The sequence below is a fragment of the Spinacia oleracea genome, chromosome 3 (assembly GCF_020520425.1).
Source record: "Spinacia oleracea cultivar Varoflay chromosome 3, BTI_SOV_V1, whole genome shotgun sequence".
Lineage (NCBI taxonomy): Eukaryota > Viridiplantae > Streptophyta > Magnoliopsida > Caryophyllales > Amaranthaceae > Spinacia > Spinacia oleracea.
In genome coordinates, this window is record NC_079489.1 from 88,116,235 (window position 1) to 88,140,776 (window position 24,542).

A 24,542-nucleotide genomic window follows, 5' to 3' on the forward strand; every position below is an offset into this window, starting at 1 on the left:
CTTTGCATAGCCATTCCCGTTTCCGTTTCCATTACCATTCTGCTGTTGGTTCCCTCCTGGCTTTCCATTTCCATTTCCATTGTTGTTACTTCCTTGGTAACCCCTATGTTGTCCTCCATTACCTCTAGAATTTCACCAATTCCTGTTCTGGAAGTTGTTCTGACCAGGCTTAGCTTGATTCTTTGAAAAGTACTCGTACTCCGTGTGACCTAGTTTATCATAGAACCTAGTAGTATTTGTGTGACCCTACAGGTTCACCCAATAATAATTTTTGGCATTAATTCCACTTGAACTGAAGCAACCTCTAGCTAGACATTTAGATCACTTGATCTCACTTAATAATTAAGTTGCTTAATTGATACTGAACCGCATTTATTAGACTTCACATTATTAAATGCAAACTTGGTTCAAGGGCATATTTCCTTCATGCAAAAAGAGAGTTATAAAAATTTAAAAATTCTTATCACTTGCTTTTGTGTTTTCCATTCACCATCACTTGGCTTGATCGCCCGAATATCATTGCGACAACTACGATATTTCACACTCTTGTAGAAGAAGGTCGTTTATTGATCCCCGAACACATCCCATTTAGACTTGGATCTCTGTCTCCAATAATACCATTGCTCCTCGGCCTTTTCTTTGATTTTTGCGCGTGCCTCCAATTCCTTCGATGATGTTGTAGACTCACAAATATTGTTTTAGAGGGAGATTAACTCTTCCTCAAACTTGTTCCAAGTAATGCCCATTTCTTCTTTGTAATCAAGACACCAAACTCTAGTCTTGTTGACAATTAGTTGAAGTTTTCTTTGCGTTTTGAAGATGAGGGATCCCTACTTGTTCTCTTTCCATCTTTACACGATTATCTTCTCAATTCGTAGCTTATTTAAACACCAAGCTTCAATCTTGTATGGAATTTTCCTCTTGTGATATTGAGGGTTAAGCTCTAGGATTACAGGACTTTGGTCCGAGAGGAGAATAGGAAGATTCCACGTGATAGCATTTGGAAATAAAAACCTCCAATCCGATGTTGCTTACAACCTATCTAGTCTTTCATAAACTACATGCTTTCCTTGTCTGTTATTTGACCATGCAAAATTTACATCATGAAAGGGTAAATTTGAGAGGTAGTTTGCAAGCCTCCATTTTGTGAACTTCGTAGCACCTTGCGCGCTTTGATTTACTTTTTCACTTTTAATCGCTTTCATTTACTTGCTTTCTTTACTTGCTTTCATTTACTTACTTTCTTTATTTTCTCCTTTTATTACCTTCCTTTTCATGCATTATTGATCATTTTTTTTTCTTGTTGTTTGGACTTAATCCCTTTTTTGTTCTTGCATATTTAACTTCTTTATTCGTGTGCACTTTGATACTCTCTTGGAATTTCTTCCATATAAATTCCCTCAAAACAACCATTCTCAAACCCCCGTCAATTAGACTTAGAAAAAATTAATTAACATTTTTCGATGTCTCCCTAGTCTTTGTGGTTCGACCCTTACTTACCACTTTACTTGGTTTAGTGGTTAGTTTAGGTACTTGTTTGATTAGGGAAAGTTAGTAACGACCTAGTTTCCTCAACCAGGGTGCATGTTGGGCCGTATAGGCCCACAAGTCGCGGACCTCATGCCTCATGCCTAGAACAAGCTAATGAAAAATCATGTTGCTTTGGGATCGGGCATCTCTTTCCTAAATGAGGCCCATGCACAACTTGTCTCACCTCCCACATATCATGTCGGGCCGGATCGTGCTATAATAGCGGGTTTCCTTACTAATTTTAAGATTTTTTTTGTTAATTACTTACAAAATAAGCGTGCGGACTGATGTGTCATACTCATGTCAGATTTCTAAAATGATGTTCATGCAGGGTCATGACCCATCATCGTGCAGGTCGAATATACAACAGGCTCGTGTCGTGTCGGATCAATTTCGTGTCTGGCTCAGGCAACCCACATGCTAAACCAACCCATGCCCAATTCTAACAGAACTCATAAACAAAAACCAATATATATCAATTATCAATTATCAATCATCAATCATCAATCATCAATCATCAATCATCAAAACCATTGTTAAAATTATTTACTTATAAAGCCATAATTATAAATTGCAATCATTTTATTCCTTTCTCCAACCCATATCACAAGTATGTGGAGTATTATTACTCAAATTAGGGTTAAAAGTAGGTCAAATTAAAGTAGCATCATAATTAACAAGGCACTACAAACATTAAATTTCAACAAAGTACAACTTTTTCAATTTTTTTTGACATTTATGAAATCAAATTAAAGGACTTTCTATTTAATTTAATTAAAAAATTGCACGCCCACTTTTCATTTTCACAATAAAAACTTATGTTTTGAGTTATTGACCATAGTACTACTGTACAACCTTTTTCGCTGCTGTTTTGCAGACCATCTCTCTTTCTCTCTCCTCTTGTCTCTATCCATTTCTCTCTCCTCTCTTTCTTCTGCTACCAAAATTAAAATTACCAGAAATTTGCTGCAATTTTCCATAACTGGAATATTATTCCTGTTACTTTTCGAGATAATTATATTAATCAATCTCAATTTGAAAATAAACTAATAACAATCATCAATCGATCAATCAATCAATCAAATATTTGATTGATCCACCACCGTCATCGCTCTTCTTGCTGTCAAACAATCCGTGTCATCCTCGTGTCGCCGCCGCAACGCCCTCGAGTAGTGTGCTACTGTGCTTTTCAGGTTAATTTTCTATTTTAAAACCTAAAATTCATGTCAATTAATTTTTATAGGTTATGGAGTTCGAGTTATGACGGAGGTTTTGATGGGTGATTGGATTTTGGTGGGGGGTGTGCAAGGAGGAGAGATAAAATATTTCTAGATTGGAGCTAAGTTGATTTAAGAGTGGCACTGTGGTGGCCATCAACGGCGGTGGTTACTGGTGGCAGTGGCAAAGCATTGTGTTGATTCTCTTGTCTACTTTATAGTATCTTTCTCTAATTGTATGTATGATAGTATCTCATCAAAGTTTGACCTGGTCTAGGTTTTATACCGAGGGTTGCATTTATTAACCATTACGGTTATGGAGGCTGATGGGTCGAGGAGGATTAATAGAAAGGGTATGGACCATGCAAATGGCGACACAATTGATTCTTGTGCTGATGATGACCTTGATCCTTGGACTGCTTGGGCCTACCGACCTCGGACAATCACATTGTTGTTTATTGGTGCTTGTTTCCTAATGTGAGTCTATGCTTAGAGTTCCTACACATTTGTCTTTGATTCTATGTTTAGACTTGGTCATTGTGTATGCTTGTAATTCATATATTTCTTCGTTCTTGCAATTTTTATTCTGGGGTTTAACAGTTGGGCTAGTGGAGCTCTTGATCCTGAGCGCTGCGAATCGGATGATGTTGTTACTTCTGTCAAAAGGTAGTTAGATGTTTATGCATGTAATTTCTATCATGCATTTCTTGCTTCTCCGTCGTAACTGTGTTATTGGTCTCCTTGTGCAGGGGTGTATGGGCAATGATTGCAGTGTTTCTTACTTATTGCATGTTACAAGCGCCTTCAACGTGAGTTTTCATCTTCGCTTTTTCTTTATGTTTCTGATACTTTTTGTCCACGTTCATTTATGTAACTGAAACTTTGTTTGCTGCACACATTGTTATGATAGTGTGAGGAGCTGCTTCATGTAGTATTTAATCTTCTTGTCTGTTTTCCTTTAATTATAAAGTTTATGTAGTAGTTTCTGCTACTGACTTCTTTCTCTACCTGTGGAAATATTTTTCAGAACACCTTCTACTATTTTGCCTGTGTCATGTGATCATGTCTATGCTTACATGCCCCCAGAAGGGAATTGTTTTGATCCAAAGGATCTTCTAGAACACACCCTCCCCTTCCGCTACAAATATTAGTAGCATTAGTAGTAATGTTGTGGATACACTCCAAATATTGGTATACATTTGAATCAAATGTTTTCTCTAGTAGTCTGCAAGACTTGACAAGTCACTTGCTTCTGTAGTTGCTAAAATACTGACCTATTGTTTGTTATGTACTTGTGCGTGTATGTTCGTGTGCTCGCGCACAGGCTGACCATATTCTAACTTTATGCAGAGTCCTTATACGACCACATCCAGCAATTTGGCGCCTAGTTCATGGAATGGCTGTCGTTTACCTTGTTGCTCTGACATTTTTGCTTTTTCAGGTGAATGTCACTCAATCATAATATCTACCATCAATTAGCACCGCTTTCTTTATAATGAGTTGGTTTTGTGGTTTAATTATCTATTTTGCAGCTTTTTATGCTTTATTTTCCTACTTTCATATTAGTCCTATAACAATGAACTTGTGCATTCCTTATTTGGGCCAATTCATGTAATATAATCTTGATAGGGTTTGGTTCTGACTATTATTTTCTGAAGTTCATATCCATCTTGAATGGTTTTCAGTCACTATGATAATATCTACCCACATGGTCACAAAGACACACCTTTAATAAACAAATTATAAAAATCGTAAGACATTGATATTATGAATCTACACATAGAAACAAACCCAACAAGTTCCAACATGATAGTTTTGTTTTCCTTATATGTCAGTCAAAAAATTTGAAAAAGAAAATTTAATAAACAAATTTGGACAGAGGGGGTAATTCTTATATAGGGTGATTCTGAGGGAGACAAATGGAAAGAAAGGCAAGGGAGTCTATGTGTAATTGTAATCTGTAGATGAATGAGTAATATGGTGGAGGAAAATGCAATAACACTGATTGCCAAGTCCCTCTCAAATTTTCTTTTAGGTCCCTTGCATTGAAAGATTTAAGGGCCTCAAAACTCTTCCTTTCCCTCCCTACCTACCCCCTTCTTAACTTTCTTCTCCTTTTCGTCTGTCAATCACATAAAAGATTACAAGTTTTCTGCTGGTCATGGAACTCATCTTAATGTTTAGTATTTTGATGAAACAATTGTTTCAGAAACGTGATGATGCTCGCCAGTTCATGAAATATCTTCATCCAGACCTTGGTGTTGGTAAGTAGGCTTTACTTCTCTTTGCTGTACTGATTCTAAACTTTTTTTGCTCACTATTGAATTGGCTAAAAATGGGTATGGGTGGTATTTTCCAGGGAATTGATTTATTCTTCAAATAGTCACTTTGACTCTTTGAGGGTATGCTTGGAATGAGGGTAATACAATAAGGGTAATTAAAGTTAAACTAAAAAAGGTGATTGGAGGTGATGATAAGGGGATGAAGTGGGGGTAAAGAGAATAAGCTAGTGTTGGTAAGAAGAGAAGAAAAGGAAGGGGGAATAGTTACCCTCGTTATGGGATTAATTGTTATCCACCATCCCACTAACGTGATTATTGCCCTCATGTTTGGGGTAATAGGTTCCCCCTTCCTCCCTTCTGCTCACAACACTACCACATCATTCTCCTTGCAGCCGCCTTATTGTAATTTTTTCCCTTTTATTAAGGTGGTTTGACTTTTATTATCCCTATTCTATCACCCCCAATCCAAACATGCCCTGATAGTTTTAGTAAGCCAACCTAACATCGGACATATCTCAGACAAGTGATGTGGATTCAAGCCCGTTGCTCATGCCTATAAGATTCCTATTAAATACTCCCTTAAAGAACAACCTGATCACGTATGAATATGTATTTTCTGCTTGTGAAATTCTAGAGCTTTATAATAAGTTCTTGTCCGACTCTTGAAACTTGAAACCATTTTAGCATTGCAATTTAACAAAGCGCCTGCTAGTTTATCCTTTCAGCCTTCTGGTATCCTTGAATTTTCCATGTCAAAGTTTGAGTAGTAAGTTGTCATGCGCATAAACCTACAATGTCGATTTCTGATAATAAAACACAATAAAGCTATAGAAGAACTGATTCTTTTGCTTTACTGTTTGAAGTCAGTAGGTGATAGTGCAGTGTTTGATCAGCCTAAAACAGCTGTTTCATTGTTGACTCAGTTTCTGGATTGTGGGCTGAGCATTATTGCTATGCATATTGTTATCAGAGGATAAGCATTATCAATCAGACGAGCCGGTTAATGTTTGAGGTCAAATGGCCTGGAAAATGTTGCAATAAGGATTTCTCTGTAATCAGCAATGTTTATTTGTCTTGCCCTGCCTCCAAGGCCAGATATTTAGCATCTTTATAGGCTAAGGCCGGTGGGGCTTTCAAGAATTACTCGGGCAGGGAAGTACAAAGAAATTGGGACAATCTGTAATTTAGTTTTCAAATGAGAGGAGAGCTTGTCCTCATTGTTTCTTCTCCTATTTTCCTACTGTTAATGTAATCTCGTTTCCTATCAAAAAAGTTATTTAAGATCACAGAACCTCACCTAATGTAATTTATGTAGGACAAAAGGACACTACATCTTTAGGTAGCTCCTAAAATAGGATTAAATGCATGTTATATTACCTCAATTAAAAAATAAGGTGGTTTATGATGCTGATATTTGGGAAAGATGTGGATTGGTTCAGATATCAAGAGAGCTATAAGAATGAAAGCTAGCGGAAATTCATCCAATCACACCTTGTTCTGAAATGAATCTTGAGTTTATCAGCATTATGCCAACTTTCATTCAAGATGATATATGAACAGTCTGTGACCACCAGTCATCATTAGTAAAACTCCCCTCCTACATCTTTGAAAGTAAAAAATAAAGATTAATACCTAGTATTTGTTTTATATGTTGCAGAGTTTCTAATCATAATAGAAGTTTGATAAAGGGATCTTTACAATATGTTCAATCTGTTCCTTGAATCGAGAGTATAACAGGCATGGCTAGTCTTTGTGCTGAGGCGGAGTTCTTGCCTTTTGAATATTACTTGATTTCATTTAGAAGAGCATGTGCTTGATTTGTTTGATCGGGGTAGAGTGAACAAGATCGTTTTGTTGGTACATGTATTCAGTAGAAGAGGTGCATGTCAAGTAACCTCATTTCGCTTTTTCAATTAAGTTTTCTAAGAATCTATGAGTGTCTATCGTTGTCGTTATTACTTAATATATGATCTATCGCCTATTTATTTAGTTCATAGGACCTGTCATCAGCTATTTCAACTTTTATTCATTGTCATGCAGGTTTGAAAAAACTTTGAGTAGCTTATGACTCATTTTTTTTTTCCTTTAGTGGGTTGGCTTGTAAGAGATTTCTATGTTGGCATTTGAAAACCTAGCTATGGCTTTATGATCTCTGTGATCTATAGACAATTGCTGTTACAAGGGCTTAAATTTTCAGTTTGTGACTTATTTTTCACTTGGGCGCAGAACTTCCTGAAAGATCATACGGTTCAGATTGCCGAATATATGTTCCTGAAGACCCCACCAACAGGTTTAAGAACCTTTATGTATGATATCTTATTTCACATCTATCTATTTGAAAATCTGTTTTTCTTCTTTTTCTTCTTCTACTTATCTCACTGTCATATGTTTCTTCTTAAGTCTGCACCATCATGCATTATGCCATAGATGCTTTCATTGTTTTAATGCTTAAGTTCTTTTATAGGCAACAATATTTGACGAATTTTTCCTAGCGCATATTCTTGGATGGTGGGGCAAGGCAATCATGCTTCGAAATCAGCCCTTGCTCTGGGTATTATCTATTGGTTTTGAAATGATGGAGGTGATAATTCTGAAGCAGAACAGTATTCTTCCCCCTTTTTCTGTTTACTGTGGTGCCTTTTCCTTTTCAACTGACAAGGCAAAAGTTCATGCTCTGCTGGTATGTTATGATGTTGACTCTTGCTGTTCTTTTCAGCTAACCTTTCGTCATATGCTACCAAATTTCAACGAGTGTTGGTGGGACAGCATTATTCTGGACATTCTGCTCTGCAATTGGTTTGGTTAGTTATGGAAAAACACTCCTTTGCTCTGTTTAAGCTTGTGAGTATGTGGCTAAGGCATTCATGTGTAGGTTTATATTATTTTAATCCAATGGCTCCTGTCCGTCCAAGCTCTATTGTCAAAGAGGAGTACCAACAACAATTTGCAACAAAAAAGTATTATGTGAAAAAAAATTTAGTTCAGGGGTACCTTGAAAATTACTTAAAGTACAAGATTATCCGGTAAATATTCCGAAATGACTTATGGCTATATTTTATACCGTTTTTCGCATGAAAAATTTTCTGAACCTTGCAAAAATTTACATGGAAGACCTCATAAAGTTCTCAACATAAATATTAGATATGTATCCGATCTAAAATTAAATCAAAAATTTTAGGACAGATTAACGTAACCATCCGAACTTCGATGGAGTAGAAACTTTGTGGAGGCTGAGTAGGGTCAACCTGAGACTTTTTCTTTACCATGACTGTTCATTTTCTGGGAAGGCTGGGCTAAGCCTGCTTATATATCTCTCTCTCTTCCCAAAATGCCAGTCCAAATTCGTGAAATTGGTGTTTGGAGGGTGGAGGCCATCCTGTCCATGGCCAGATCTAAAGTGCTTGCTTGTTAGTTGTTAAATTTATTGTACTGGCATGTGAATCCATGCTCTCAGCAGAAGTCTTGTGATAACTTGGTTGCCTGAAACACTAGCTTACTGATGTCTTACTAAAGCCATCTGATATTTTCCACGTACTTAGCTAGGCTTCAAAAAGTTCCTAGCCTTGTAGATATTCAAATCTTGCAGAGTAGGTTTCTAGTGAAACATTAAGGTGGGAAATCTGTAGATTCCGTCCTTGTTGTCTCTGAGTCATATTACTGGACTATTGCTTCTAAAGATCTAGATGTCATGTGTCCCGCCATAAATTGCTAATGAAATAAGAAATATAAACAAATCACTTATTTGTGGTTAAACCCTTTTCAGTTTTCACCTTCTGTTTGTTTTTCAGAAAGAACCCCTAGGTGGTTTGCTGGTGCCTATATTAGTACGAATTGCTTAATTGAAATCCATAGGCTCTTGTTCCAACCGTGCATCTGAGATTTCCTGTCTCTCTTTAATCCCTATTTGGATCTGGTAATATTCATTAGTGTAGACAAGTTGTCAAAAATCTCTTCCATCCCATTTTATACGGATGTCTTAAATCTGCACATGAAGGGTATTAAGAATAAAAAAGACTTGATCAACTATCAAAATAAATACTCTCTCGATGAAGGGCCTTCTGACAAATCTTATAAAAAAATCAGTTCAGGTATCGTTTTAATGTGGGCAATGTCAGAACGTTTTTTATTGAGGTTTTTTCTTTTCTCGTGTAATTTGGGACCGTATAATGGAACCCATCCCTTCAAATGAGAGAGAGTTGATCAAACATAATCTTGCATTTTTTATAGAGGAATTCAAGACTTCGAGTTATTTGACATCATCAAAATGAGGTGTTCTCATCCATTATTTCTTTAGTTTGTATAGAAAATATTTTTTATGAAAAGATCTTGTTAATTTTAGACATAAACTACCGTGAAAAAATAATAAGCAGATTATGTAAATATATATGCTGACATTTATAAACTGTCCTCCTTTCTTTTTGCCTGTTGACCTATTTTCTCTCAAGTTCCGTTTTACTCTAGCTTAGAGATTCTTACCTATCTTTACAAATTGGTGTTTACTGTTATGCTCCCGATACACAAATTTTGGAGCATAAAAACTCTGGGAGGGTCAAGCTTCAATGTCTTCGAAATAGGAAGCACCTCAAAATTCTCTCAAAATGTCACTCTAATGTTGGAAAGTACTGCTTAAGACATTATAAATGATTTCTTCGTGCACAAGTTTCTGTCCTAGAAACGTCTATTGGAAGGGGGCAATCCTCACCTGTGCTGATCGAAGTCAATTAGGGGTTTTCTGTCTTTCGCCTTCGCAGATATGTGATCTCACCAGCAAACTTCATGCCTGGGTTTTCAGTTGCAGCCTTGAATGTAACTTGCAAGCCACTGCAGCAAGAGGTTCTCTCTTTATACTGGCTGGATCTGACATAGTACCACACTTTGCAGGCAAATTTGTCATTTTCACCTGTATTATTTTCTTGATTCTCTTCACTCCAACCCTCTCCAGTTTCTAATCTTGTTCTCTTATTATTTGGTTTGATGGATGCAATGTATGCGTCTGAGGTATTTGTGTTGTGGATATCAGGACATGTACTTAACTTGCTTGCTTTTATCCTTTTTTGAAGACTGGCTTTAAGCTGTTTGTGTGTGTTGGAGCGTGGGAATGAAGGATTGGTAGGTCTGGATTTTCTGGGTCTTTTTATTTTTGTTTGGAAAAAGGTGATGTTCCAAATACTTCCAGTATTTAGCCTGGACGTTTTTTTCTTAATCTTTCGTAGACCTTCACATGTTTCCTTGATTTTGGAGATTTTCTGTGTTTATATTTCTTTTTCTGCACAGCATCATGGTGTAATGTCTACTAATAGTGATCCTTTTATTGAGACAAGTTGAGCAAAGCTATGAAACTGAATAGTGGACGATTTTTCTCCATCTCTTTGCGTTGTGTATAGTTGTTATAACCTGGTGATCCAATGCTTCTCTGATCTTTTTGGTGATTTCCATGCTTAATTTCATCAGTATTTTCCTGCTGATTGCATACAGAGTACGAGTAGTTTAGCTCATTTCTTGTTCTAAATTTTTTTGCAGGTATTTGGACTGGTATGTGTACTGTGAGATATTTTGATGGGAAAACATATGACTGGGTAGGAATAAGCCGCCAGCCAAATATCATCGGCAAGGTACGTCTTAAGTTGACTTGGTGGAAGTATGACAATTAAAGAATAGTTCCGGTGCTTATTACTTCTTTCAAAACTATCCACTGCTTCCCTTGCATTTGCTGGAAAATTGCCATGCCTCTTTCGAAATTGGCTCAATACATATGAGACTTACACCCTGCAATTGGACTGCAATTTTTTCCCACCACTTACCCCTCCTTTCCCAACTCCATGAATACTTGATCCCTTGATCTCAGGGATCAGAGGTGAGGCCACATATGAAGCCGCTACACCACCTGCGCTTCAGGCAGGCTCGGTATATTTATAAATATTCTTTTCCGAGATTCATGTTTCCGCTATTTGTAACATTGTCATGAAAACTCCTTTGTGATAGTATCACGATATTGGTTCAAGAACCTTGTCATGGTAACATTTGTGGTTAATGAATCGTTTTTTGAATTTTGTAGGTTAAACGTACTTTGGGACAGTTCACACCTGCGCGATGGGATAAAGATGAGTGGCATCCGCTGCTTGGTCCTTGGCGTTTTATACAAGTTCTGTTTCTTTGCATTGTGTTTCTGACAGTGGAGTTGAATACATTTTTTCTCAAGTTTTGTCTTTGGATTCCTCCCCGCAATCCCATTATCATCTATAGGTTGATTTTATGGTGGCTAATTGCCATTCCTACTATTCGAGAATACAATTCCTATCTACAGGACAGGTATACAAATCCTTCCTTTTTGTGGCCTAGGTAAATTTCGATTAGATCCTAAAGTCTCATATTGCAAAATCCATTTTTGCATGATTAGTAGTAAAAAGCTGCCTTGTAAAGCAAGGCGTATCACATTCTCTTTTTCCTTTTTCCCTCTTACAGGAAACTCATAAAAAAGGTGGGGGCATTATGCTGGCTTGCTTTGGCTATCTGCATTGTCGAGTTACTCATCTGTATCAAATTTGGAAATGGTGTGTTCTCTAATCTATGGCTACTCAAATTAGTAGATTCAACTGTTGCCCTCTGATTAGAGAATTGATGGACCGTTTATCAGTTTTTTTCCCCCCTGAGTGATTGTTAATGTTGTCTTTTTGTCTTCCAGGATTATACCCAAATCCGATGCCTCTGTGGTTGGTAATTTTTTGGACATCATTCGGTGTAGGAATCTTGATCTTTTTGTTGACATGGACTTGGAAATTACAAAAATATACAGAGAAGAAGAGACAATGATTAGCATCACCAGCGGAATTGTGTGATGGTTCATGTCTTTGCCATTCTAGACTTCTTAGTTGGTTTGACTGTAAATACTTCTTTTTCATCTGCAATTGTAAATGCTGCTCATTGTTTGAACGTTAGAATCACAATTTTCCTTTTTAGGGGTTATTTGTCAGGTCTTGAAGAGTCTTAGGTGGATCCCCTTCTAATCTAGGCTGTGGATATGTACCTGTTCCTTACTAATTTTGGTAATCTTGGTAGTATTCTTTCATTCTTCAGCATTGTTGTATTTTAGAGGGAGATGATATGTGGATCTTCGCATGGAGCGGGATATCTGGCGCCACAATCTCTATAATGTTAATGAACTAGGTAATTTTCGAGCTATGTTCGTTTTTTTTAAATTAAAATACATGGAAAAATATTAGACAATATTCTCCCTTTGTTCCTTTTTAATTGTTGTTTTAACTAACTTCCTCCATATCTTTTTAAATATCGCTTTTGAATTATCGATGTAATTTCCACGGTTCCACCTTGAAGTCGTAAAATCTGATGACTAAAATGTTTGTCATAATTGCAAAGTAATTAGGAAAATTTGTCAAATACAACCTAATAAAGTTCTCTATTAGCCAATTACAACCTCAAATTTCTAATTTTGCCAATTACAACCTTAAACTTATATATCAATTTTATATTGCAACCCAAAATTATTTTTCGCTAAAAATCACCGGAAGATGATGTCATAATGTTATTAAAAGTAATAATTACATAATGTCTATGAAAAAATTAAATCGATAAATAAGAATTAAACCAAATAAAATAATCGAATTTTTTTTTTTTTTTTTTTATAGATATTATGTACTTCGTAATTTTTTTTAATAACGTTATGACATCGTCTTCTGGTGATTTTTATCGAAAAATGGTTTCGGGTTGTAATTTAAAATAGATGTACAAGTTTAAGGTTATAATTGGCAAAATTAGAAATTTGAGGTTGTAATTGGCAAATAGAGAACTTTATTAGGTTGTATTTGACAAATTTGCCAAGTAATTAATATAATTATTTGATAGATTGAACTGCTAGCCTTCTTTAAATTAAGTTCTTGTAACATGAATGTATGAATAGTAGGGTTGTGCAAAAGAACCTAAAATGGAAACTGAACTCGAAATCGAAAAAACCCAAATCTAAAAGACGGTAACCAACAAAACTTTAAAAATATACGAAGTAGAAGTTAAAAATCAGATGAGAATATGAAGTACCACCCTCGGAAGTAAAATAAAAAACTGGAATTTTAAATACTTGGCGAACTAAATATAAGGTCTATATTTAATCTGCAACAAAAAAACATAAAGTCAAGATGTTGGAGCGGTTAGGGAGGAAATCTAGTTATGATATTTGGCCCCTTTGGTTAGGGAGGAAATCCGAATTTAATTATTTAATTATTTAATTAATTATTTCGGAAAATCATGATGTATTCAAATAACTTAATTAATTATTCGGTTATTTAGTTTTAATTTCGATTTTAATTTTAATACTTTCTTTTAAATTTAAAGTTATTTATTAAATTAATTTCGAAATTATTAATTATTTCTAAGTGAGAAAGGTAGATTAAGAAGCGCATTTAAGTTATGTATGCATCTAATTAAGTGTTATGTGTTAACTATTGTTATGTGATTATGTATTTAAAGTTTGATCAATTTTTTCTTTTGGCAACCAAGTAAGAGATTTTATTAATTACTTCAAGCAACAATACAAACAAGCAAAAGGAGGCAACATCCAACTTTTGACCCAAAGCTAAGAATACTTAGCTAAAACCAACCCCAGCAAGCAATTACAAAGAGAAAAACCAATCTCTATCTCTGGTACTAACTTTAGCACTAATGATATTCTGGATCCTGTATTTCACATCAGTTTGGATCCTCAAAACCACCTGAGCAACAGTGGGAACCTGCTGCAACCAAACACTTGCATTTCTTGCCTTCCAGATGTGATAGACTAGACTAACTATTAGAGTATAAGCCACCCTTCTTCTGAAATCACCCTTGGAACATTTTTGGACTTTCTTGAGGAAAGAAATGAGACCTAGAGAGCTGCCCTGAACACCCAACCAGGAAGAAACCACTTCCTTGCAGTTGACACTAAAACAACACTCAAAGAAAAGGTGATCCCTGGTTTCAGGAGCATTGCCACAGATAGGACACATGTTATCAATACCAATACCAAACTGATGCAGTCTAGCTTTAGTTTTCAGCTTGTCATGGATAGCCAACCATAGAATGAATCTATGCTTAGGAATGGTGAGTCTATTCCAGATGTAGGTGGACCAGTTGACTTTATCTCCTCCCTCAATGAGTTTGGTGTACATTGCCTTAATTGAGTAACCAGGGGAGGAGAGCCATTGAGTAGAGAATCTCAAATTGCACCAGTGTTTAACTTGGCCAATATACTTCACCACCAAACTTGCTGTGGAGGAGGGGGTGAACTCAGCCCACACTTTTCTCTTAACATACACTGCATGCACCCACCTGACCCATAAATTATCTTGTTTCTTTGCCACTGCCCATGCCAGCTTGCCCACTGCAGCTTGATTCCACAGAAGAAGGTTTCTAAACCCTAAACCACCATGAGATTTAGGCCAGCAAAGCTTATCCCATGCCACTGCACCAGGTCTACCATCATCATAAGAACCATGCCATAGGTAGGATATGCAAATAGCATTTATCTTTTTCAGCACAGCTTTAGGGAAAATGAACATTTGTGCCCAGTAAACACAAATGCTCATCAATACTGAATTAATTAGCTGAATTCTGCCAGCAAAAGAGATATGCCTAGAGCTCCATATTTTAATTCTGAGAGTCATTATTTCCACTAGAGCTTCACACTCACAACTTTTGAGCTTTCCAGTGCTGATAGGTGAAGGAAATAATGCCCTTGGTCCAAGTATGCATTTAATGTTAAGTCTAATAAATGCGGTTCAATATTAATTAACAAGTTAATAATTCAGTGAGATCAAGTGAGCTGAATGCCTAGCTAGAGGCCGCTTTAGTTCAAGTGGAATTAATGATATTAATCCACAACTTACTCTTGACTGAACCCGTAGGGTCACACAAATAGTACGTAAACGGATCAAGTATTTAATGGAATTAAATACTCCATCTATGGATATTCGGAATCGACGGATCTTGGTTTCAGTGGGAGCTAAGATCGTCAAAGGCAAACAATGAATACTCCGGAAACGATGATATTGCCGGAAACGGAAATATGGATCGTATCGGAAATATAAATATTATCCAAGTCGTAGATGTTGCCGAAAACGGAAACATGGTACGTATCGGAAAATATTATCGGAAATGGAAATATTACCGGAATCTGAAATATTGTCGGAAACGGAAATATTGTGAATCGGAAATATTATTGGAATCGGAAAATAATTCCGGAAACGGAAATATTAAATATTTGTTCGAAACGGAAATTAATTCCGGAATCGGAAATGTTAAATATTGTTCGTATCGGAAATGAATTCCGGAATCGGGAAATTAATCGGAAGCGCATCGTACGAATTAGCATCGGACGAAAATTGCTAGACGAAGGCCCAACACGAAGCCAAGCCCGCGTCCAGCAAGCCAAGCGCGCCAACACAACGCAGCGAAGGCCACGCCAGGCCCAGCGCAAGGCTAGGCTCAGCAAGGCCAAGGCGCGCGCGCACGAATGGGCTGCGAGCTGCGCTGCTCGCGTGGGCCGTAAGGCTTGCGTGGGCTGTGCGGCATGCTCGTGCTCGTGTGCGTTTGTGTTCGATACAAATCCTGAATCTAATGGGATTCGTTTAATGATTAATTCCTAATCCTAATAGATAGAATTAGTTAAAAAGAGTTTTAATAAAATTATAATTAAGCTAATTAGTATCCTAATAGGATTTCAATTCCTTTTCCATACCCCTATAAATATGTGGCCTAGGTTCACAATTTAAGGACGAGTTTCAAGTATTCAGAGTGACATTTTGAGATCAAAATTCAGTCATATTGTTGCCCATATTAGCCGAAAATTCCTAGTACCTTAAGGGCGATTCTAGTTGGTGAATCTTAAGGCGGATCCGGACGTGCTGTGGACTTTCTACGGAGAGACGACACTTGGAGTCTTAAAGACTTGTTCTTGTTCGGTTCTGGCGCAACTAGGGAGGGCATGCTACAAAGTGTACGTATGCATCCTAGACTAATTATTTGATTATGTGCAATTAATTTGAATCCTAGCATATAGGTTTTTCCGCATGATTTATGTTGTTCATATGTATCATAACCTAACAGTGGTATCACGAGCCTCTTTTTAATTGCATGATCAATAATTGCTTAACATGGTTAAATTTTACAAATTTGCAAAGAATTAAAAGGGGTGATTAATTTTCGTAATTGTTAATTAATTGCAAATTGCGTTTATTTAATGATATGTACGCAGTTTTTCGGCAGTTTCTTCGTTACTCAACCAAATCGAGTGATTTTTGTGTCAATTCCGCATGTAAAAGGCATTATAAAATTTTGACAAAAACACCAATTTTCTGCCGAACCCAGGATTCCCAAATTCGAAGCCTAACTATGACTTTTCGGAGGTTTTAGTTTTTCGAACGCAAAAGTTTGTAATTTTAAGATGTTAAATTGAATATTTGTGATTCTTGTTGTTAAATCTTGAATTTTTTATTGACCTACTGTATATGTTTAACAAATTTGAATGCCTAAGCTTGTTAAATATACAACCTAATTTGTAATTGTAATTAATTTGGTGAAATTCGAATAATTTAGAATTTGATTTGATTTTCATAATTAATTGACGATTTAATTAGGTATCCATGATTAAAAACCACCATAAAAATTGTTAATTTGTGATAAATTTTAAATTTTTTTGACCTATATTTGAATCCATGTTAATCGGAAATTAATTGATTAATAAATTTTCGATTTTTCGCCCTAAAATTATGAAATTAATATGATTTATTAATTTGTCATTAATTTTGAATTAAAAATTTTAAATTTTTATGAAAAACGCTCATAAATGTTGCACGCACAAAGCAATGGACGTTACGTGTTACCCTTAAGGGGTGTTGTATAGTGCGGGCACGCGACGACGAGCAAGGGAGCTCGTCGCCCGTGTGGTACAAATGCAGCGAGCGACAAGCAAGGCGCGCGCGCAAGGCCCGGGCCTGGGCGTATGTGCTGTGCGGTGGGCGAGGGCGATGGGGCAAGGCACAAGCGACGAGCGAGACGCGTGTGGGCAGCGATGGTGCTGCGCCACAGCGTGCCTGGCTCGCCCAAGCAGACGCGACGAAGCACAGGGGCTGCGCGCAGCGTGGCCAGCGATGGCTGCGTGTGCGTGTGCAGCGATCGGTCGAACGGGGCGCAGAAGCCTCGTGGCTCGATGGGGCTTGGGCGCAAGCCCAAGTGCCTCGTCTTGCTACGATTGATACGTTTTGATTTTAATTTTAGATTTTCAGTTCGGAAATAATTTTAATTAACTTTAAAATTAATAATTGAAATTGTTTTCTCGGAATTTAATTTTGATTATTATAATTATTATAAATTTTAATTTATACTAATTATTTTACTAAAATTAAAACCTTGAATTAATTTAAATTCATTTAATTAAACTGAAAAATAAATTAAATGGATTCGATTATAATTTTATATGAGCTTTAAATTTTAATTAAACTTGTATGTTTCCGGTTAGACTAGAAATACAATTTTATGTTTAAAATTAGTAAAGCATATAAAGTTATTGGTTTAAGTGGGAGCCTTTAGTCATAAACTCTTGATTAGGTCTACAATCCTTTAAGGTTAAAACAACTTGATTAGAATTAATAAGGACTGAATAATTGGTAGATTATTGGTGCCCTTAATTAATTACTGCAAATATTTATGTGATGCATTACAATGTGTTTTTACTAACCAGCTTTGTGGGCCATTCATGATAATGAATGGGTGAATGGTATATATTGTATATGTACTGTTTTGCAGGTTAATGAAAGTGACTAGTATGGCCCAAATAGGATAGAAAATATAGTCTGCGTACCATTAATTTGAATGTAATATTGGTCTAATGCACCAAAGTTTTTTCAATTTAAATATGGTCTGCGTACCATCAAATAGTTGTAATTAGTTTAAATTATAGCTGATCCTATTTGAAGAAAATGGCGCCTCCCATGGTGAAATTCAAGACGGAGTTTCCAATCCATTTTCAAGACGGACTTTGAAGTTGAAGCTTCAAGATGAAGTCGGGCCATCACTAGTAGAAAAAACCCTTGTTGCAGCGGGCTTTTAGACCCCTGTTGCAGCGTACATCGTATGCTGCAACTGGGGGGCCTGCAACAAGTATTGACTTGTTGCAGCGTACAATGTACGCTGCGAAAAGTACTTTTTTGCAGCGTACATTTGCATGTACGCTGCAACAAGTGTGTAAAATTAGGCAAAATTCAAGACTTGTTGCAGCGTACAAAATGATGTACGCTGCAACAGACTGGTTTGTTGCAGCGGGCTTTTATTTGTACGCTGCAACAAAGCCCGCTGCAACAAACCAGTCTGTTGCAGCGTACATCATTTTGTACGCTGCAACAAGTCTTGATTTTTGCCTAATTTTACACACTTGTTGCAGCGAACAAGTATATGCCCCCTGCAACAAAGCTGTGCTTTTGGCGGGAAAATTTTAGTTTTATTTATCTATACCTAGGGTGTCTTGCACCAAATATAGGAACCTGTCAACAACAATAAATAAAATATCGCAACCTGTAGAACAAATATAAAAAATAATAACTGGTGTTTTGTATACATCCCAAAACCAAAGTGCACGTACTACATTCAAAATATATATCCCAAAACCAAAGTGCACGTACTACATTCAAATATACGTTCCAATTTCAATGTACGCATACATTTTAATGGAAACGATTGTTCTATAACAACTAAACCACCTCGATCAAGCGCGCTCAAGCCAATAGTAAATACTTGCGGGTAAAACACTTAGCCCGTTGCTCACGAACCACATCAATTTCCTCACTAGTATAGGCGCATTCCTCGGAGTGTAGACCTTTACAAAAACAGAAATTTCAACTAAGCATTAGATTAAATTCAAATTAAATATCACACTTTAACATTCAAGCAACTAATAACAATGTCCTAATAGTCTTGGAAACTTAAAGCTAAGCATATTAATCATGTAAAAGGTATAAAATGAATTCTTAGGTTATGTAGCTCAAATTTGGGAGCGAAAATGTCATTTTAGCCTAAATAAAACCTATAACGACCCAATGAGCCTTAAATGTGCGTAAATAGATTGGAATGAGTCTTAGAAAGTTAAAACTATGCATATTAAACATGTAAAAAGTTTAAAATGAGTCATTAGGTTCTTTAGTTCAAAGTTGGGAGCGAAAATGTCAATCCAGCCTAAATAAGACCTATAACGACCCAATGAACCTTAAATGTGCATAAATAGATTGGAACGAGTCTTGGAAACTTAAAGCTAAGTATATTAATCATTTAAAAGGTTTAAAATGAGTCCTTAGGTTCTTTATTTCAAATTTGGGAGAGAAAATGCTCATTTTAGCCTAAATATGGCCAAAAACGACCAAACAAACCTTAAATGTGCATAAATAGATTGGAATAAGTCTTGGAAACTTCAAACTAAGCATATTAATCATGTACAAAGTTTAAAATAAGTCCTTAGGTTATTGAGTTCAAATTTGGGAGCGAAAATATCATTTTAGCCTAAATATGACCTATAACGAACCAATGAGCCTTAAATGTGCATTAATAGATTCGAATGAGTCTTAGAAAGTTAAAACTATGCATATTAAACATGTAAAAAGTTTAAAATGAGTCATTAGGTTCTTTAGTTCAAAGTTGGGAGCGAAAATGTCAATCCAGCCTAAATAAGACCTATAACGACCCAATGAACCTTAAATGTGCATAAATAGATTGGAACGAGTCTTGGAAACTTAAAGCTAAGTATATTAATCATTTAAAAGGTTTAAAATGAGTCCTTAGGTTCTTTATTTCAAATTTGGGAGAGAAAATGCTCATTTTAGCCTAAATATGACCTATAACGACCCAATGAGCCTATAGGTGCATAAATAGATTGGAACGAGTCTTAGATCGTTAAAATTATGCATATTAAACATGTAATAAGTTTTAAATGAGTCCTTAGGTTCTTTATTTTAAAGTTGGGAGCGAAAATGCCTTATTTTAGCCTAGATATGACCTAGAACGATCAAACAAGCATTAAATGGGTATAAGTAGATTAGAATAAGTCCTAGAAACTCAAAACTAAGCTTATTAATCATATAATAATTTAAAAATGAGTCCTTAGGTTCTTAAGTTCAAAGTTGGGAGCGAAAATGTCATTTTAGCCTAAATATGACCTAAAACGACACAATGAGCCTTAAATGTGCATAAATGGATTGGAATGAGTCCTAGAAAGTTAAAAATAAGCATATAAAACATTTAGTAAGTTTAAAATGAGTCCTTAGGTTCTTTGGTTCATAGTTGGGAGCGAAAATGTCATTTTAGCCTAAATATGTCCTATAACGACCAAACAAGCCTTAAATGTGTATAAGTAGTTAGAATAAGTCTTAGAAACTTAAAACTAAGCATATTAAACATGTAATAAGTTTAAAATAAGTCCTTAGGTTCTTTATTTTAAAGTTGGGATCGAAAATGCCTTATTTTATCCTAAATATGACCTATAACGATCAAACAAGCATTAAATGGGAATAAGTAGATTAGAATAAGTCTTAGAAACTTAAAACTAAGCATATTTATCATATAATAAGTTTAAAATGAGTCATTAGGTTCTTAAGTTCAAAGTTGGGAGCGAAAATGTCATTTTAGCCTAAATATGACCCATAACGACACAATGAGCCTTAAATGTGCATAAATGGATTGGAATGAGTCCTAGAAAGTTAAAAATAAGCATATAAAACATTTAGTAAGTTTAAAATGAGTCCTTAGGTTCTTTGGTTCATAGTTGGGACCTATAACGACCAAACAAGTCTCAAATGTGCATAATAGATAGGATTGAGTCTTGAAAAGTTAAAAATAATCATATGAATCATGTAATAAGTTTGAAATTAGTTTTTAAGTTCGTTAGATCAAAGTTGGGAGCGAAAATGTCATTTTAGCCTAAATATGACCTATAACGGCCAAAGAAGTCATGAATGTGCATAAATAGATTGGATTAAGTCTTGTAAAGTTAAAACTAATCATATAAAACATTTAATATGTTTAAAATGAGTCCTAAGGTTCTTTATTTCATATTTGGGAGCAAAAAAGCCTCATTTTAGCCTAATATGACCTATAACGACCAAACAAGCCTTAAATTTGCATAAGTAGATTGGAATGAGTGTTAGAAAGTTAAAACTATTCATATTAAACATGTAATAAGTGTAATACTCTGAGAAAATATGTAGCTTTTCCTATTTGGTTTATTGTTCACAAATCAGGATCTTTGGACAACAACAAATGCTTATTAATCCAAGAAGCTTTTCCTATTTGGTTAAAACCCACACATTATTCACAATCTTCAACTTTTGTGATAATCATAAATCATAATGGACAAGCACTGTAGAATAGAGGTAGTCTAGATGCCTGAAAAACCTATAGCCTGGATATCGAACCTCCTAGTTAGATGAAAGCTCATACCTGACCAGATGCGGCCAATCCATCAGTTAAAAGAGAGACAGCCAACCACACTTGCATACAGATTTGATGAGCAGCCATAGCTAGAGGACCTTGACGAGCAGCCATCGAGGTCCCAATCGTCATAGTTATCAAAACAGCCACAGTTCTTCCAATCAGAAATCCACCTGGAAAAAAGGTAAACATAAGGAAACAGACGGCAATCCAAACATGTACGAGTAACACTTTAAGTAGGTACAAACAATGGCCACTTAAGCAGACTAATTTAAGAAGTTTGTAATGGTGATTATTAAGTAGAAGGTTATTAAAATCAATGTGTTGGATAAAGAATCAAAAACAGAAAATAACCATAAACATTTCTCTGACACTCACCAGATTTTAAATAGACCCCAAACTTCAGATCTCCAAATTTTGGAGGTAATAATATTACTCTCTTGCTAAGAAACCAAATCATCAAGAAGCTACCTATGTATCTGGAGCACAAACAAGCAGCATGATTACCAATATAGTTAAAAGAAAGCCGACTAACAGACTTCAGGAAGAAAGTGCATACTGAGACACAACAGTGGCAGTGGCTGTTCCAGTGACACCCATCTGAAAATAATTTATGAAAAGCGGGAACAGAAAAACAGCTGCAAGATTGGCAACACCTGCATGCAGATCATCAATGTACAGACATAAAAAGTCAAAAAGTCAATATCTACACCTGCATTGGCCGTATCTGATCCCACAATAGAATTCAGTGAAGATTTACCAGTAGGACTATTAGAAAGAGCTAGCTGGCTAATCTGAGAAGTAGCAGACTCCAGAAATTGCTTTAAATTTGGATCTTTAACATCTGTCTCCTCCATATCCTCATCAGCTGAATATTTTGAGTTCTTAGCTCTATGAACGACAGCTTACCAAAGCCGAATTAACTAATCAATCTTCTGTTAAAAACTTAAAACATATATACAAATGGGGGGGGGGGGGGATTATACTATTTTGAGATTGAGGCTATCACGAATGATTTATTTTCAGGGATGAAGAAGCTATGCTGACCTAAAAATTATACTCACAAGCCAGAATGATTATCACCCGGAATCTACACTACAACAAACTAATAACCGACCTTACATATCATATGGAAAAATGGTAGCTGCAAAGAGATCATTGACTTCTTGGACTCTACCGAGATCTCACAACTTTATGAGAACAACTGGGTACGACCTCTAAGAATAGTACTTTCATGAAAAAAATTGTTACACTTTCAAATTAGGATGTCTTTTAAGCAAAAAGCTTGTAATGTGGAACAGAGATGAAGGCCAAAATATAATCATAACGGGAAGACCAGAACTCGTCATCAAAACATGATTTGGAATAAAGCAAGGGAAGTTAAGCCAAACCAATGAGTCAGTGACAACAACTGTACACTACCTCACTAAGTCTATATACAGGAAAATCTAGCAGAGGATGCGCATAGAAAATAGTTGCATTGTTACATTGATTTATTTTGTCAGTGTCTCTCACATACTCCTACCATGTTAGGCCTAGCTACAGTGACTGGACAAACGAATTGAACAAACAAATTAAACAAACCGTAAAAACAAATTGAACAAACCCTAAAAACGAATTGAACAAACGAATTGAACCCTAAAAACGAATTGAAAAAATGAATTGAAGAAACGAATTGAACAAACCCTAAAAAAGAATTGAACAAACGCAAAGAACCCTAAAAACGAATTGAAAAACCCTAATTCTTAAAACAAAAATCAGGTAAACGAATCGAGCAAACCTAAAAGAGGGGACAGGTAGCCGCGGCGAAGAGGTTGACGGAAAATAGGACGCGAGCAACTTTCTTTCTTGAAACCACCGGCTCATGTTTCATTATCCAATCCCACATCTAATAAGACCACACCAAATATACTTGTGGAAGAAATCAAATTACTAGTCGTCTTATAATAAACAATGATTACATTCATGATACACAGACTACCAAATAAACAAAAATATCACATAAATGGAGGAAAAGATTGGCATTAGAATGCAGAACAATGAAATCCAACTATCTAATGGAACCAATTACTAAAATTTTGTATATATTTGATTTCCAGAATTCCTTGCTTTTCTACACAGTAACTGGTTGCAACATGTAATTATCTTTGCTCAGGAGTTTCTTAGCATAGGAAAAATAACACATGAAAATGAGATCCTCTATTAACCAAACCATACAATCGAATCTATGAACTGAATCCCCAATTAAAAGCTGACCCATGGTTCCTTTGCCAATCCCCCCCACATAAAAGGCTTTAAATTCAATCAAAACAAACAAATTCACAAGCATAACCAACTCAATTATACAGTAGCTCACACTTTATCATTACTTAATGGAAAAACCCAGTTAATGATGTTCAAATTCGCAGCAACAACAACAACAACAAAGAAAACTGAAATTGTGCATAAATTAAGGTGCTTAAGAGAAAATTTTACCCATTGTTAATTTGGCGACGTTTGGAGTCGACATATTTGCTCAATCGAACCGCCTTCCTTTTCCGCACATCAAGAATAGGACTCAAACAAACAAAAAAAATTAAATGTATGAATCCACCAAAATCAAGTTCCGCAATTCCAATTGATTAGAAATTGCAACTCGACATCTACAATACCAAAACCTAGTTGTGAAATTGGAATCGAAATCAAAAGGCAGAATGATGATAAAAACTGTACCTGGATTTCTTCCCGGTGTCGAATTCATGTGCATTTATTCGAGTTAGACGATGGGCATCTCTGCACCAACCCAAACCCTTTTCTTCCCCAATTCCCTTTTCCATTAAATCTCTTTCTCTCTCGCTTCTAAATTTGGCGCGTCACTTTAGGATCAGATTTTTAAAACCCTAATTCTTAAAACAAAAATCAGGTAAACGAATCGAGCAAACCTAAAAGAGGGGACAGGTAGCCGCGGCGAAGAGGTTGACGGAAAATAGGAAGCGAGCAACTTTCTTTCTTGAAACCACCGGCGCGAGCAAGCTAAGTTTTTCCTTGGAACCAACGGCCGAGCAAGCTAATAGGTGGC

The 24,542-nt window shown here is 36.0% G+C and overlaps 2 protein-coding genes across 3 annotated transcripts; one reads left to right on the forward strand and one right to left on the reverse strand.

Moving 5' to 3' along the window:
• Positions 1–2,361: 2,361 nt before the first annotated feature.
• On the forward strand, positions 2,362–12,102 carry LOC110784857 (CDP-diacylglycerol--serine O-phosphatidyltransferase 1). 2 transcript variants are annotated; one of them, XM_021989302.2, is made up of 13 exons: positions 2,362–2,723; positions 3,025–3,224; positions 3,348–3,413; positions 3,497–3,556; positions 4,098–4,188; positions 4,957–5,011; positions 7,256–7,335; positions 7,494–7,610; positions 7,746–7,830; positions 10,550–10,641; positions 11,085–11,368; positions 11,492–11,580; positions 11,712–12,102. In XM_021989302.2, the coding sequence occupies exons 2-13, from the start codon at positions 3,064–3,066 to the stop codon at positions 11,837–11,839; spliced, it is 1,308 nt and encodes a 435-aa protein (XP_021844994.1). In that variant the 5' UTR covers positions 2,362–2,723; positions 3,025–3,063; the 3' UTR covers positions 11,840–12,102. The 2 variants fall into 2 exon arrangements, with proteins under 2 accessions (XP_021844994.1, XP_021844995.1); XM_021989303.2 differs by having other exon boundaries at positions 2,364–2,723; positions 11,085–11,338.
• Positions 12,103–18,675: 6,573 nt separating this feature from the next.
• LOC130469842 (protein DETOXIFICATION 45, chloroplastic-like) lies at positions 18,676–24,300 on the reverse strand. The gene is made up of 6 exons (XM_056839350.1): positions 24,197–24,300; positions 22,245–22,375; positions 22,044–22,140; positions 21,863–21,963; positions 21,494–21,657; positions 18,676–18,884 (listed from the first exon to the last, which is right to left on the reverse strand). The coding sequence occupies exons 1-6, from the start codon at positions 24,298–24,300 to the stop codon at positions 18,774–18,776; spliced, it is 708 nt and encodes a 235-aa protein (XP_056695328.1). The 3' UTR covers positions 18,676–18,773.
• Positions 24,301–24,542: the final 242 nt, after the last annotated feature.

Bases quoted from the DNA above. Each gene is read 5' to 3' on its own strand.
- LOC110784857 (XM_021989302.2), top strand. From the start codon at position 3,064: ATGGAGGCTGATGGGTCGAGGAGGATTAATAGAAAGGGTATGGACCAT. The intron at 7,831-10,549 runs GTTAGTTATGGA...ATTTTTTTGCAG, and splicing joins TCTGCTCTGCAATTGGTTTG to GTATTTGGACTGGTATGTGT. The intron at 11,369-11,491 runs GTAAATTTCGAT...TCCCTCTTACAG, and splicing joins CCTTCCTTTTTGTGGCCTAG to GAAACTCATAAAAAAGGTGG.
- LOC130469842 (XM_056839350.1), bottom strand. From the start codon at position 24,300: ATGGAAAAGGGAATTGGGGAAGAAAAGGGTTTGGGTTGGTGCAGAGAT. The intron at 21,964-22,043 runs GTATGCACTTTC...TTTGTGCTCCAG, and splicing joins ACTGCCACTGTTGTGTCTCA to ATACATAGGTAGCTTCTTGA. The intron at 21,658-21,862 runs GTGAGTGTCAGA...CCTTTTTTCCAG, and splicing joins TGGGGTCTATTTAAAATCTG to GTGGATTTCTGATTGGAAGA.